General features: G+C 37.1%; 2 protein-coding genes across 2 annotated transcripts in view; both read left to right on the top strand.

Moving 5' to 3' along the window:
- The first annotated feature begins 616 nt into the window (after window positions 1-616).
- Window positions 617-6,146, top strand: nus1 (NUS1 dehydrodolichyl diphosphate synthase subunit). Its single transcript, XM_056763599.1, has 5 exons — window positions 617-1,144; window positions 2,446-2,577; window positions 3,221-3,373; window positions 3,837-3,936; window positions 4,992-6,146. Exons 1-5 carry the CDS (start codon window positions 796-798, stop codon window positions 5,080-5,082), a joined length of 825 nt encoding a protein of 274 aa, XP_056619577.1. The 5' UTR covers window positions 617-795; the 3' UTR covers window positions 5,083-6,146.
- Window positions 6,147-10,220: 4,074 nt separating this feature from the next.
- slc35f1 (solute carrier family 35 member F1) overlaps window positions 10,221-16,504 on the top strand; it is a 50,515-nt gene continuing 44,231 nt past the window's right edge. Inside the window, exon 1 of the mRNA XM_056765325.1 lies at window positions 10,221-10,568. Coding sequence (XP_056621303.1) covers window positions 10,459-10,568 — 110 coding nt within the window. The 5' untranslated portion in view covers window positions 10,221-10,458. The remainder of the gene's footprint in view (window positions 10,569-16,504) is intronic.

The following is a 16,504-nucleotide window of genomic DNA, read 5'->3' as shown; positions in this document are numbered from 1 at the left end:
TCACTTATGAATGTAACTATTGTGTCAAAATGAATTACACTTCTTTGTTTCATAACTGGGTCACTAGACTAAAGATATTTTAAAGAGGGTTAACTTGGACAACATTGGACCCCATTGAAATCAAATGTGTAAACTAAACCTGTAACTGTTTTTTGTCAATTTTCCTATAAAGTTCACAGCCTCTGTTATAAATAGGTAAACTAAAAAATAATAAAATTCAATAATACACGTGTAAAAGTCGTTTTAATCCTCTATTCAAACAAGTTCACATCTCCTTTAATAAACAATTTTCTCGTTAAACAACGTATTTTCTTTTGAGTAAAGTAATAATATGTTAAATCTTTTTAAAGTTAACAAATATATTTCGTTTTTATTTATCAAACGCAATTCCAATCATATGATTTACGCATATTACGTATTACTCCGCGGCGGCCAATCACATCTCACGTAAGAACCTCTCAGCGTAGATCTTAATTTGTTCCGAAATCAGCCTCCGAACGTCTCTTCCCACAGTAACCAATTCATGACGAAACTCGTGAGCGATCCCAGAACAGCGCTTAAACAGAACGAGCTCGCGCTCACTACGTCGTCCAATCAGACAGCTCCATGTCACAGCAGCGGGTTCAGAGGGGAAAGGTGGAAGGATGAAGAAATGGCAGCCGGCACGCTGCGGTGTTGGCAGTGACCAAAATGACTAATTCCACGACATTTCTTCTCTCGGATATATTTAGCACGAGGTCCTGATTTTAACCCCAGTCTATATTTTACCAGGAACTCGTTTGAAGACTTCAAACAATGGCTGTACTGTACGAGATGGCGTGGCGTGTTTTGTACGCGCTGTTGCACCTTCAGCGCGCTCTGATCACCTGGTTCCGAGTCCACATCTGGAGGTGGAAACGAGCCGTGGTGGCTTTATTATTGACCCTCGCACTCGGCTTTCACAATCAGAAAAAGACTGGACCGGTGGGCAAAAGGGTCACCCGCCGGGTGCGCTGGGGAGCGGACGGTCGGGCGTTAGAGAAGGTGCCGCTTCACGTAGGAATATTAATCGCTGAAGATGAGATCCACTACACTGACGTTGCCAATCTGGTGGTCTGGTGCATGGCGGTGGGCATCTCATACGTCAGTGTGTATGATAATCAAGGTAAGTCTGGGATTGCTGTTCATGGGATGCTTACGAATGAATTAAAGGGAAGTGAATTCCAGACAATCACATGAATGTGTCACACGGGACTTAAACACTTATGACGAACGGGCAAAGGGCAAAGTTACGTTGGCGCATCTGACCCCATGGTGGTTTGAGTATGTTCATGAATACTTTTTCTATACAAAATCTCGTTTGACAAATGCATATTTTGTTTTGTGTTCTGGTCAATGTTTGGTTTCCAAAGTTCATCTTTATATTCTCTATAGGTGCAATGATTGATATGTTAAATATATCTACAACAAACTTGTTTTTTAGTAAATATTGAAACTTTTTTTGATATTACAATTTTAGAAGGGATGATCCAATACATTTCCCAATAGTCTCTTTCAGCCCTGTATGTTTCAAAAGGAAGTAAGAGACTTCTGTAGTGTGTAATGTATTGTATTGCTTGCTTACAACCTTTGACAGATATTTTGTAACTGTCTAGGGTGTGGTATGTTTACAAAGCTCTAAATCACATCGCAAGTGTCTTTTTCTCTGCTTAAACATCATAATTGGGCTTTTTTTGGTCAGGAAATTACTTTAGGTTTACAATATTTGTTTAGACTACCTAAGATAAATGAATGAGAAATGTGTACTCTTTTTGACAATCGTAGAATATTAAAAAGTGTCCAATCTGAACACCCTGTTATGATAGGAATATGGCTATAGGACCGAATTATTTTGGTCTCCTAGATAAGGATGATCATAAGGTTTGTTGAATCTTATTTTTGGACGAGGTAAATAATGCATTCAGTATTTATCTGCTGCCTGATGGCATGCTGTATCATTTTCAGTTTCACTGATCTAAACCACATTGTCTTTTGTGGTGCTTAGTCAGAATTCATTTTAATCAGGTTTCTCTAAACACTCCGCCTGTGTTCCATAGGTTGGACAAACAGAAAATACATCCTTATTGGTTAAAACTGTGTTTGTGCTGGTTGGATTGTTGAGACAAGCAGAGTAACACTTTTCAAGGGAGGTGAAGTGAACTCTATTTAAAAAGTGCCACCATATGATATGCTCCTCATTTAGCCCTTAAATGTTACGTCTAAAATGTTGTTGTAGAAATGTGAGGTCGCCATTAACATTAAGGTTTAAATCATTAATATAAGAAGTTTCCAAATACTTTTTATGGTAGTTCCCAACTTTTCTCAAGTGAATTAAGAGAATATGAGGAGTTCCCATGAAATGTGAGTGTGTGTATTAAATGTTTCAGAGGTATCTTATTTCTATTTACAAACCCATTTTTTCCCCAGGTGTGTTCAGGAGGAATAACTCCAGACTGATGGAGGAGATCCTGAAACAGCAGCAGGATCTTCTGGGAATGGACAGTTCTAAATACTCGGTGGAATTCCTAAAGAACAAAAAGGATAAACAGGAGCATCAGGGTGAGGCTTGAAACTTGGCGAAAAGACAAGTTACTTTTAGGGCACGTTGTGGGAAGACTCCTAGTTAGAAGCCAAACAGGATGGATGAGAATATTTCAGGTTTTTTAAAGATCAGAATCTGGCTAGTTGTAGTCAGGTTAATCTGCAATAAAGACAGGAATATTCAATTTTCAGTATACATAAATACATTTCTATGCCCGCATTTGTCTGAAAAAAGATGAATGGCAACCAAGAGCTCTAAGAAATCAGTTTCATTTGCCCAAATGTGCCTTGAGCAATTCAACTGTTGAATAACCAGAACGTTTGGAACCTAAACCACAATGACAAGTATACATGAGAAACCACCTCTACTTATTGTCATTGGTAAATGATACAAAATGCTTGAGTTGACACGTCCTTAGGCATGAAATGGTATACACCACCTGTGACCTAGACAGCGTTTCTTTCCTAATAAAACAAAACATTTAACCATGTTAATAGAGAAACTGGACGGACATTTTTGAAAACGTTTTTAAATAAACGGTTTTCATCCTAAACTGCAAAGATAAAAAAAATCATTGATCTAATTTCATATCTCAATGTAATCTTAAGGAAAGAAACAGACACACTTTAAAATATCCCTATGTCATCTTCTGTCGCATAGTGTTGTCTTGCCAGTCAGTGGTGAAGGTTTTATCACCAGACGATGGCCAGCTCAGTATTGTCAAGGCAGCCCAGCAGCTGTGTAAGGCCGTCGAGCAGAAGGAGAAGACGTCCAAAGACATTGATGTCACACTTCTTGACTCATTACTCAGAGGTGAGGTTACAGTGCACCTGTCTGCTGGACCAGCAGCACAGACAAGCATTTAAATAAGAGAATATTCATCTTTGCTTGATATTTAGATGTAAATTGATGTTTGAAAGATTGTTGACAGCAGCAGGTCTATTCACACCGCAATGGCTAATCATTTTCACTATCATTGTTGAAAAAATTGCTTTGTTAGTTTCTTATTATTGAACAGAAAATATATTTTGGAAATGTAGGAAAGCAAACCGTTCTGGGGCACTTTTCTTGACAACCATTGTCATTTTGGTTATAAGCATTCCTCCAAACATCTTTCTCGGTGTTCATCATAACAAATAAATTGATATAGTTTTGGAACAGCTGGAGGGTGAACAAATGATGATTTTCATTTTTGGGTGAACTGTATCTTTAAAAAGCACCTGGTTAACAATCGGAGTACTCGTATAGTACTGATGTCTGTTGTTTTTCTGTGCAGAGTCACATAATAGACCCGACCCAGACCTGGTGTTGAAGTTCGGCCCTGTTGAAAGTACACTTGGATTTTTGCCCTGGCACATTAGACTAGCAGAGATTATGTAAGTATGTTTATGTGTGCATGTATTTATGTGAGTGTTCCTTTGTTTACACAATACGGGCCTGGCCCTTTTGGGGTCATTTTTACTCAAGGGTATCATGATGATGATATAATATGAAAGCAAAATTCTTGAATCGCACTGTAAATGAAATTACAATGGGTCTAAAACTATTCCTTGGTATATTTATACACTTATACAATATTTTACAATATCTCGGTTAAAAGTAAACATGTGAATTTGTGTTAGAGCGATATTGTTTCTTTAAAAGATCGATCACGAGATGGATACATTATATTTTGTCTAATAACTGGCGTTTTGCCTGGAGAGAGAATACTTAAATCTTGTAGTGAGATTATCAACACAGATTAACAGTTAAACCTGTCTGCACTGGCTCTGCATTAATTTGCATCATACAATAATTCTATTGCTACTGCAATTGGTTTATGTCCTTGAATTTCTCATTAGTTAGTGGTATGAGATATGATGCTAGTCTTGCCATCAAGATAGAAATAATTGATCAAAACAAAATTTTGCATTTTGTGAATCTCTAATAAATTTTCGTAGTTTTCTGAACATCCGCTAGATGGCAGTGTTTCACTTTAAAACATATTTGTTTCATTTTGTTAGCTACTAACAGTATTCATCCCAAATCTTAAATAAAAATAATGTTTTTATTTGCAGAAAATGAAAACTGTCATTAAAATCTCCTCTGTATTTTATCGGACCTCAAATACTGGAAAACAAGTTTATATTCACTTTAATCAATACAACAGTAATATTTGTACAATACATTTAGGAAATGTAAAAAAAATATTTTTTATGCAATAAGCTATTTTTCACGTGTCTTGTTATGCTGTCATTCTTTCATATTGCAATGACTTTTTCACTGCCGAAGTTTCAGTTGGTTGAAATTCAGTAGACACTGGACTGGAATGGCCACAATACATTTAGAAATGTTTAAAAAGGCAAAAAAAATTATCCGGCTGTATATTCCTCTTTAACATGTCACATTCATGCATTTAATATTCCTTATTTTTGTTTTATCTCCCATGCAGCTCCTTACCGTCCCACATCAACGTTTCTTACGACGACCTGCACGGTGCTCTCCAGCGTTACACGAGGTGCGAGCAGCGCTTGGGCAAGTGAAGAACCGTGTGTGGAGAGATGAACAGAATGAAAAGAAAGGGGTGGAGGGGATCCATCCCTTTCGTCATGTTTACAGTACAAGCACTGGAGCCCCAGCGTCAGCAACCTACTGCTGCTCGTCCCCGTCCGGATCATCTCCGCTCTTCTCCTCTGAGGCCTGCCTGGTGTCTCTGTGTGTATGTGGTTGTACTTGTGTGTGTGTGTGTGTGTGTGTGTGTGTGAACGGTAAATCTACTCATCTAAAGGACCCGAGCGCCACCCTGTGTCACGCCAACCACCAAGCCGGTCGCAATATGGAGCTCCGTTAGCCATATGGTGTAAATGTACTCACTTTCCATTTACGTAGTTCTGGAAACTTGGTGTACCTTGACGGACTCGTACGAACCACGTCTGTGCACTGAACTTAAAGGTGGTTATGTACAATGGTACGTCCCGCATAACATGACTCTGTGATGCTCGCCAAGAGCCCTCGGAGGTGAAATTGTTGAACTTGCAAAATGAGAGCTTTCCAAAAACTGGCTTTTAGTCTCTCAACTCCTCTGTGACGATGCGATGAGATTTTCCCATAGATGAATCTTCTGCATGTAGACTCAACATTATACTCCCATTACAGCTTTTCAATTTAAGTGGATTTGGTTATATTTGTGTTTATTTGTAATTGATGTTTGACTGTGTGGGTGTGCAACAAATGACAACAATAAGCATTAAACACTGATATTTGTAATTCCAAGTGCTTAAAATTGATAGTTTCGAGTCGTCCCCCTAGAGCTCTTACTGTTTGTAATAGCTCACAGTGCTAATTATGTTTTTATTTGATTATTTTTCGATTCCGACATCTGTTGAAACTATAAGTTGTTTTATTTTCCCCAATCAATATCTCTAAATCAAACACGTATGTTTTATATTGACATTCTTTGAGATCCATAATGGCATTGGCTTTGCATTATGCACGCATCACAACGGCTCATTGAGGAAGTCTTAAATGTAAAATTTGTGTCTTACTGTTGGCAGGGTTGGTTTACTAGCGTCCAGCGTGCATGTACAATAAACGTTACTGAACCGTCTCTTGCATGAGAAGGGCATTGATTTTTCTGCGGTGGAGTCAAATCCAAAGAGAATTCATATTCTATTACAATTTCACTCGTACTTCTGGTGTTTTAACTGATGTGTGTTTTTAATGTTGTCAATGTCTTTTAAAATCAGGCCCAGTGTATGAAATATAGTGGCATCTAGTAGGGAGGTTATGAATTTCAGCCAGCAGCTCACTCCGTCGCACACACTGTCTTTCACACCCCAGGATAAGATGTCGTCACATTTTCGCTTCTTCGCCGAAGAAGAGCAGTTTGTCCGTTTAGGGCTACTGTAGAAAGAACATGGTGGATTCCGTGCCAGGAGACCCGCGGTGTATGCAGATAGAATTAGCTAATTCATAGTAAGACATAACATATCATGATGTTGTCACGATGTCTTCATACAGAAGACACAGTAATGTCTATATATTACACCCTATATTATAAATGATACTGGATTTCTGTTCATAGATCCTACAAAACATTAACACATTGGACCTTTAATCAGATCATAGATGCATAAAAGGTCTTGTGTGTCAAGTCCTCATCATAATTTCTTTACAATAATTTTCATCCATACGGACTGCATGTTGTTAATAATAATAATAATAATTAATGTTAATTACTAATAAGAAAAAAGTATAATTTACCAACTAAGTAATCCAGAGGGTCCAGCCAAAGGCAAAAAAGCATAAAACAGAAAAGTCATGAAAAAGAAAAAACAAACAAAGCTGTCTGCCCTAGATAAGCAGTCTTTTATAAATTCAGATGATGTTCTTTATAATTGGAACAATAAAGCCAGTAAAGGATGGAGGGTAAGACACACCACCTATTCTTATAAACACCAATGCCCAAAATCATCTTAAGTATACATGTAGGTCAGACATGTTAGGTTCAAGAATGATCATTGTGAGGCTTTATTGTCAATAATTTGTTTACTCTTTTTTTTTAATGTTAAAATACACATTTAAATCCAAGTGAATTAATATCTCATTTAATTATGGATCAAAAGTATAATAAACAAAATAAATTGGGAAAGAACATTTGTTTATATTTGAGCTTTTCAGTCTTAGGTGCATGTTGAAAGGTACAAAATAATTCAGTTTCCGCTCATCATCTTTGAGCATTTTAAACACGACACAGTTACCAATTCAAATCTTAAACCAATAACTTTTTAATTATATATGTTAGATTTAATAAAAAAATAAACAAAAAAAAAAGTAAACCGGAAGTGGATCTGGACCAGTGTTTACATCTTGTGAAGCAGTCTATATTTACTCCTCATTTTCATCTCAATCGAGCTTGTGCTTTAAACTGCATGTATGTTGCTCAACATGAACATTCACACAACAGAATTATTTTTTAAGTATGCATATATCACATTCACTGTAAAAAAAACATTTGGTTCAACTTAAAAAAGAAGTAACCTGGTTGCCTTATTATTTTGAGTTAATGCAACTTAAAAATATTAGTTGACACAAGTTTACATCAAATTCACTGAGTTAACTAATATTTTTAAGTTGAATTAACTCAAATTTTAAGGCATTATGGCTTTTACAGGGATGTTGGGCCCTTCAAAGACATAACATGTAGTCAGTTAAATTCAGCATGTGACGTAGAAGGTTGTTAAAAGAGGCGTTCTTACCTTTTAGAGTCTGAATAGCGATTTTTTCCACTACAGATCCAGCAAATTACAGAAGGCTACTCAATTTTGGTGTGCCTTACATTTTGAAATGTTTTAAATTGAAGGTCATTGCGCAGATGAACAACCCCATTAAGTAGCAAATATCATTGCATCACGCTCAAAAATGACTTGAAATACTGAATTATAACAGTAGCAAGTCATGAAAACTAATAAAATGTAAGCAATTAGAAAGCTCAACGGTTTCCAAATGGACACAGATCACATGATTTTGCTCTCGATATGTTTAAAATGAAAATCAAAGAAACTAAACATATCAATGCCAGGAGATGAATATAAATATGAATAGAAGATTAGGAATTTATCTGTGTCCGGTTCACTGACCTTTACTGTGTGTTGTTGTATAGTGTTCTCTTTAATAATCCTTTGTTTCTTTTGTGTATGGTTGTGATAAAGAAAACGGCCCATTGGAGCTTGAGTCAGTCAAAGAATAGCATTGACCGTATTGGATCAGCTTGCTTACACCTTGAATAAAAACAAATCAATTGATCACCAGAGCGCATTGAACGGTGGTGAAAAAATAAGAAAATACCACAAAATAAAGACTCATTGTGGATTAGTCAAAGCCTGGATTATCATTGTGTTGTTTTAGGGAACACACAACAGACGGGATGCATTAGAGGTCACATAAACCCACTCAACACCCTTTACTGTATGATGTCTGCAGATCCTTGTTTTTATTGATTTCACTGTGTGGCTCTTTACATACAGACACTGCCAGGTCTTTCTTTTTAATTGGGTGTTTGTCTTCTCTGGGTACTCAGTTACCCCAAAAATAAAATTAAAAGGGTTAAAAGGAGCTGTGATTCCTAAAATGAAATAAGTTTGAAATATGATGTTTATGAAAATAGGGTAATAACAAGGCCGAGTGATTTTAAAAGAAGAAATTGTCTGTCATGGACTGTGACTGTAAAAATATATTTAATCTATTGGAGTTGCAAATATGGGGTTTGGTATTTGAGCTGAGCTCACTGGGATGTTTTGCTTATGCAGATCTGGCAACCCTGTTCAGAGGAAACTCAAGAATACAGACAGAACAATGAACGTCAGCTTCAGGGAAAAAATACGCAAATGCAAAGCTCCTTCAAGGAGAGAAGAACATGATCCAATCATCACAATGCCAGCTACCTCCTCACCAACATCCGAGGTAGCAGCATCCATTAAACACGTTGGCTGCTTAACACAAGAATTCCCTGAAGGTTACTATTGCACCTGCTGTCTGTACATTCCCGTCTGAACGAGCCAACGACCCCTTCTGTGCGGTTTAGGCACAAAGACTGTACTCCATGCTGCGGTTTCTCACACATGCAATGTAAGACTGAATCCTGTTCAGCATGCTGGCCACTGGTTTCCATGACAACAAAGGGGTGATGTGATGGTTGGTCAAAGCTTCTATGAAAACAGTACTTCCTCAGCCTAACACTGGCTGATATTGAACTGACAGCTTATAAACCTAAAGTGAATATTGATTGAAATTCACTTTGACCCCTTTTTGCATGCACATGCACATTAAACAGGTGTGTTTCGAATACAAACAATGTATTCATTTTAAACCAAAGTATCATAGCTGTTGTTCTTTTGGCACACTAACAAGCTTTGAGCTTAGATGTGTAGCTCCGTTGGGAACCGGTTACCAATTGCCTGCGCTTTCTGTTGAATTCCCGGTGCACAGGGTTTTGAAGAGTTTTCAGTGTTTCCTCAGATTTCATCCGTTGAAAATATATCTATCCATGAGAATTAATATTTGTTCATGAGTGCATTCATCTTTTAACCTCTTTTTCCTTTCTTTGGCTCTGGGAGATCAAGAATCAATAACAGCCTTTATAATAAGAAACACTAATAGCTTACACTGACATATAGAAGAAGAATAAACAATATAATTATTTTCCATACTGTACAATAAAATTTTTAGATAAATATTGGCCCTGCTGTTGATAAATATTGGGGAAAACGTATGATTATTGATAATTTTTAGGTATTATTTAAAATTATTTATACATAATAATAATAAATCATAGTGTAATAATGTTTAAAACAATTGCTACTATCTATATCTATATCTATATATATATGTATTTGATTGTACATTTAATATCTGTACTTACACTTATTTCAGCATTTTATCGTTCTATTTTATTGTCAAGCTTACATTTATTGATGAATTTTATCCTCATATTAATTATACGCTTACATAAAATGTTGCTGTATGTTATTTTTACATTCCAAACATCTATTTATCGCAGCATCCCTTTTTATCAGCGTCGTTGGCTGCAGCGTAACAGTGTAAACAGCGCCCCCCAGCGGCACACGTGTACCTCTCACTCAAAAGCGTCCCGCCTCCAGCAATCGCGGCAGTCCAGCGCTGGCGTTCAGAAGATGCACACCGAAACCCCAGGAACCCTCTGCTCACAAACCACACAAGAAAACGGGTGCATCCCCGTGCATGAATCTTAAACATCCAGCGACCTCTCGGACCCTTCGACATCCTCACCGCATCATCTCCCGGAGATACACCTGTTCATTTCCACCTGGATTATGGAAAGCTGAAGCTGGTCGGAAGGAATGATCACTGCTCTCTAACCGCTGTAGTTTCCAGCTTTAGATATGATTCCCGAACACCAGAACCATGTTGTCACCACGATTGAAACCATGCCAGAGAGCATCACGGCAGCTTCACCGTCTGTGTTTCAGAGGATGAAGAAAGTGTTGAGCAGGTAAGAGCAACTACATGATGGATCACATTTTTAATATTAGGCGTGCTGTGCATGTTTATGTGAACGTTTGGTCAGGTTAATAATGCATGCTCAAACGTGTTTGTTTTATTGTTTTTTTGCATTTTAAATCCACCTGTTTTGATGGCCAAATGAGAGTTTTAATAGTGAATCCCAATGTGATGTTGTGCATTGAAGCATCAGAAGGAACGTTTTGACTAAACTGATTGATGTCTTTTTTGGACTGGCATCAGGCTTACAGAGGTGATAAATCCTTATTTTATCTCAAAAACAAATGCATAGTCCAGGTTGACAGACAAGTGTGTGTTTGTGTGTTAACCCACCTGTTCCGATGACCAGACTAATGCCCAGTTTATAATAGTGAATACAAATCTGATATTGTTTGCATTTATGCATTGAAGCGAATGTCTTCACTGAACTTGATTTGTCTTTATTTGAGCTTCATGACCTAATTGCAGGTTTTCCAAATGGTTTGAGATGAGTAAGAACAACAAAGGTCTTTTGGATAAATGAATCTTTGACAATTAGTGGGACAGTGATCTTTTGTAAATGCCATGTTGCATATTGACGCAAACATGATGCACATTGTCCTTCAAATATTGTTTTTCTGAGCGCACGACGCTTGCACGCATTTCTTTCTGTAGAAGTCAGAAATCACTTCATCGCAGTGACTGAAAGGTCTTGTGGAGAAATGCACACTACGCCTCTTTTGTTTTGGGGTTTGTGCGTCCATCCATCACAAGCGTTTGCTGGCGCCGAAGGAATTTCTTCCAAGAATTCCCATTCAAGTGGCCATAGAAAACCTGTTGTGTACTTAAACACAACTGACCCGATACAAGTGTGATCCAAACAACCCAGGGTTGAAAATCTGCACTTGATTTTTGTTCTGAGTTCATTCGTTCGAGTAGGGGCGGGTGTCAGGAACTCTTTATTAAAGAGCAATATCACTTTTTCTTCTTGTTTAACAAAGCTTATTTGTTGTTCGTTTATATTTATCTATTTTAACACTACATATTTGCGGCCGCATTAAACAACACTTGCCTCTGAGACAGTTAACAGCTATAATAACCCATTATAATAAAATGTACTGATGTTAATGTATAATCACATCCCGTTTATGTTAGATGATCTGAGAAATTTCTTGCAGATGCACTTCTTGACCTCACATTCGAGTTATAGTTTGGTTAGTCATGCTGCTTGGAGCCATAACGGTGGCATTTCACTTCTACACACTTTATGCATGCACTGTAGCATTGCATGACTTGTGAATTGTTTTGTTTGTGATCCCGTGTGTAGTTTGGGCGGACGGATGCTGTTACTCCAGTTGTGTGTGTGGTTATGAATGGAGAATAACAGCTGGTAGTCCTGGGTCAGCGTCAGGCAGCCTGTGCTCTCTCTCCTTGCCATCTGCTGGTCCTTTTTATACCCACCACTTGCCTTTATTTTCCAGAACAATGTCCCTGGAGGTAGACCAGTGCAGGGGAAGATCAAGTTGCACGCTGGGTGCTTCTGTGCCCATTGTGAAACTGTCAAGAGTGGAATCTGCTCTTGGGGTGAAAGTGAGCCTTATTCTTATTATTGGGGAGTGATCTTTTAACCATCTCTGGATGCAACTGTGTAGGTTTTTGTGTAGGCATGTAAGCATCGCTAGTCTATTACTATTGGTAAGTGTTGGGTTAGTGAGCTGAACCCTGAAGTTCGGTGCATAACTAGTCCGGCATTGTTTGCGATACGGGAGTGAATGATACTTCAAATCATGCAGTCAGATCAGATCAGATCAGATGAAAAAGGGTGACAAATTCTCTTGGATTGAGGGAGGTGTTGAGACATTCTGTATGAGGGGATCAAAATATCAAATAAATTTGGGGCGGGCAGTCTAGGACAACCTAGAAACCATATAAGTTAAGCCACTGACCATCTGTTTGGTTACTGACATTCTTACAAATATCTTCCTTTGTGTTTAGCAGAATAAAGAGATGCATACAGGTTTAGAACAATCTAAGGGTGAGTAAATGATGACAGAATTTTCATTTTCGGGCCGAACTATCCCTTTAAATCTCATTGGTTCTTGTGTGTCTCATGAGAAGTGGTCATGATATTATGTAGGGAACCTATAGGAACCAATTGGATTTAAAGTTGCTGATATGTTAAGATATTTACATTTACATTACAAATAAGCTAATAAAATCGTTTTTTTCTATGATTAATTTTGACACAAACCTATGGTTTCGCTTCCTTTTATTAACACTCTTTATCACTTTAATGATGGATGTGCTTTTTAAAATAGCGACCTATTCATGTACACAACGTGACAGATATTTGAATTAAAAATCTTCATTTGTGTTTGACTGGTAAAGAAAGTCATACAGTACATATTGGAAATCATAAGAGTGAGATAATTATGACAGAATTTTCAGATGAACTATTGCTTTAAAGGTCCAGTGTATGAAATCCCTTTTGAAACACTACGGTGGCTGACACAGGACAAAGATGTCGCCATGTTTTCACTTCTTTGCCGAAGGAGATAACGTATTTACCGAACACGCTCTGTTTTTATCAGTTTGTCCGTTTTGGGCTACTGTAGAAACAACACTGAATACGGGACCGGTGGTGTATGTGGATACAAATAGCTCATTCTAAGGTAATAAAAACATAACGTTTCAATATGAAACTTCTTTTATACACCTCTGAAGACATATATACATTATATTGCATTTCTGTCAATAGATCCTACAAAAACTGACACAAAGCACCTTTAATAGTGTCACTTTGATACACACAGGTTTACAAATTGTAATGTATATGTGCTCTTGTGTCTCAGATGTTTGCTGTGATATATTAGAACAGTCTGTAAATGTGCTGGAGTGGAAACTGTTTGGTGTTTTTAGTAAAAGAAAAATGGATAAAAGCTTTTTCCATCCATGTGGGCAGACATGCAGAGAGATTTGAGCTAAATCTGATCACTTTCAGTTTTTGAAGAAGCGGATTCGGTTCACATGGAAAAGTAATATTACAGTTAATTGTGTTTGTGTGTAGATGAGAGTTGTTTAACGGGGAAATTGCCAAATTTTTAATGTTTTGTTCTTTTTTGAAACTGATCAATTTAACAGTATCGGTAGTTGATGATTTGCATAACCAAAGGGCACAGGATGTTGTGACATTTTGAAAACATTTCTTTTTAACTTCAATGTTACAATTGAACATTTTTGTTTAAACTTTTGACTCTAATAGCCTTCAAAAGAAGAACACAAACTTTTAACCAGACAAAAGCAAAACTGTATATACTAGTTTGCTCCATCAGTATGTGTAAGCTCTTTAGTCATACATATCTAATGCTCAAATATAATGATTGTTTTTATCCATGAATTTTCTAAATAACTTTTTACAAGAAGGCAGAAAAAATAGTAAAGCACTTTTTTATCTTAGGTGCCCAATTGCAGTTATTTACTTGCAGTCCTTAATAGAAAAATAATACATTTTATGAGTCGAATGTCACATTGTTCAATTTGCGACTTCTGCATACCTGCAAACTAGTCGCTCTTTGGTGAAATTCGCCGCTATGTAACCAAATATGCCATTCTTGTGAATCGATCCGAAGAATTTTTCCCATCTTTGGGGGGTCCTTTGCGATTTATTAGGTGCAAGTCCTCGGGTACCATATTTGGAACAATCAAGGCACAGACACAGGCAACATCATAGCAGATGCGGCATGAGAAGCACATTCTAAACGTCATATTTGCGCCTGTGAAAAGCATTGCTGAAAGGGACAAGCTCAAAGTGTTCAGGTCGCCCGTGTGATCGAAACGGCTATGTTATGAGAGACATGTGCCAATCTCATTTTCAAATTTGCACTTCTAGAGCTCTGCCCTTCTAAGTGAGTAAGGCACTTGGGTGCGATTGATATTCGTCCCAGGTTTCAGTCGTAGAAGTTGTGGTTTACAGATTATATTTAATATTTATTTTAGAGACCGATCAATTGGCTTCACTATACATTAATATGTCAGGAGCCGACAAGATTACTTTTGTAATCTGCTTTTTGAATTTAGTTTTTTATGAAAGCTCTTAAAGGTCCAGTGTGTAATTTTTGGGAGGATCTATGGATAGAAATGCAATATAATATACATAGCTATGCCTTCAGAGGTGAAGACGGGCATGCGCTTTGTATTCGATGGACACGTATCCTTTGTATTAGGAAAGATTAAGGAAGGTGCATCTCAGAAAACTTAGACAAATAAAGATCATTTTAGATGTTTATTTAGGATTTGTAGGATTAGGATCGCGAGATGAGGGCAATGTACTTATTTTTGATTAAAATCTCAAATTCGATCAAAATCCATATTTTCCAAAATTGAATGTTTGGTAAGAAAACGTGAATAAATTTAGTTTTTTAAATAATTTAATTTAATTTATCTATCAAATCTTTTCGACATATTCCTAAAATATTTGTGCTTTCTCTTTATTTTGACTTGTGGTTTGATGAATTTATGTACTATTTGAACAGAAAGTTTTTTTTATTAAATTAACTCTTTTAGCACGTTTTCAGGGTTGTTAAGACCTCATGCTATCTTTGAAGCAAGTGTCTCCTTTTCTAAGCAACCTGGGAAATAATAGTTGGAATGTTCATGACTCGTGGAGGAGGGGGTGGACAGATGTTATTGTTCTGGTGCACCCAAGCCATTCACAACAGTGTATACTTCCCGGATCTCCCATTTCCTGTGGTTTCTATAACAGAATCATGTGAAATGTTAAATGAAACATGTCAGTCATCCTTTACAGACAGAGATGTAGGAAAAGAAACAAAATTGTCTCAGGCTAAATAGACACAGATTAGGATTATCAGATGAGCTCCAAAATGTATAAGTGTCGGATGCAAAAAGATGTGAGATCTTCCTCAAAGCTGAAAAGTAATTGATCCACTGCTTCTCTCATATGGATCAGCCATTCAAAATAACAATGGCGCGTATCTGATGATATCTGTTCCCTAAATGGCTCTTTCGGAGTCCTGTGCCGCGATGCAATTGGCTGTTTAATCATGTGTCGGTAATCAGGTCATAGAAGCTCTCATGGCTCGACTTGGCAGGAGCTGTTAAAATTGAGTTAACATTCAGTCTCCGTTATGAAATTCTCCCGCTGATAATGAGCCTCGTAGTTTTGTTCGTAGCTTAATGCCCGCTTATTGCTTTGTGGAACATTTATGAGCAATTTAAGCCGGGCGTCCAAATCAGCTTTGTTCGGGCTTAGCGGGACACCCTTCCATCAATGCCGTGCAACATCTTTATTGCCATTTTTTTAAGATAGACGTCAGGGCCTGTATTCACAAAATAATTTATCTTAACACTAAGAGCTCTCCTAAACAGCAGTTTTTAGTCAAGAGCTTCCACTTAAAACCTGTTTACAATCACTTTTACTAAGGAACAGAAAGAAATCTTAAGATAAGAGGGCGGGTTGACCTCATTGCTATGGATGATGTCAGGAAGCTTACTAACTATGACCACAGTGATTGGCTGATAGAGGATGGGTCTCTGTCATTCATTTAATCATAGAAATATTATACAATGAGGTCTCATGCTTACATATTTAAATAAAGTGAAGAGTTCATCTACAAAAACAGATAACTACATTTTTACTGTTTGTTTTTTATTGTTTTTTGATAAAGTAACAATATCTTTAAAAAATAAAGCTAACAAATACAATAAAACACAATGAACAACTTGAATTTTCAAATGATAAAAAAAAATGAGTTAAAAAGACTATATGTTCCTATAAAGTAAATGTTCAGCTAATTGTAACCATTTTGCCTGTCTCACAAACATTTAAAAGATATTAATAGTCTTTATGTTTAAGCTCAATGTCATGAAATCTTTCTGAATGGTTTACATTTCAAGGTAAACTGCCGGTGTTACAGCCATTTTAGGATT

Source organism: Triplophysa dalaica, chromosome 13 (assembly GCF_015846415.1).
Source record: "Triplophysa dalaica isolate WHDGS20190420 chromosome 13, ASM1584641v1, whole genome shotgun sequence".
Taxonomy (NCBI): domain Eukaryota; kingdom Metazoa; phylum Chordata; class Actinopteri; order Cypriniformes; family Nemacheilidae; genus Triplophysa; species Triplophysa dalaica.
Note: the sequence above shows the minus strand (reverse complement) of the source record. Positions and strands in the feature narration are given on the sequence as shown.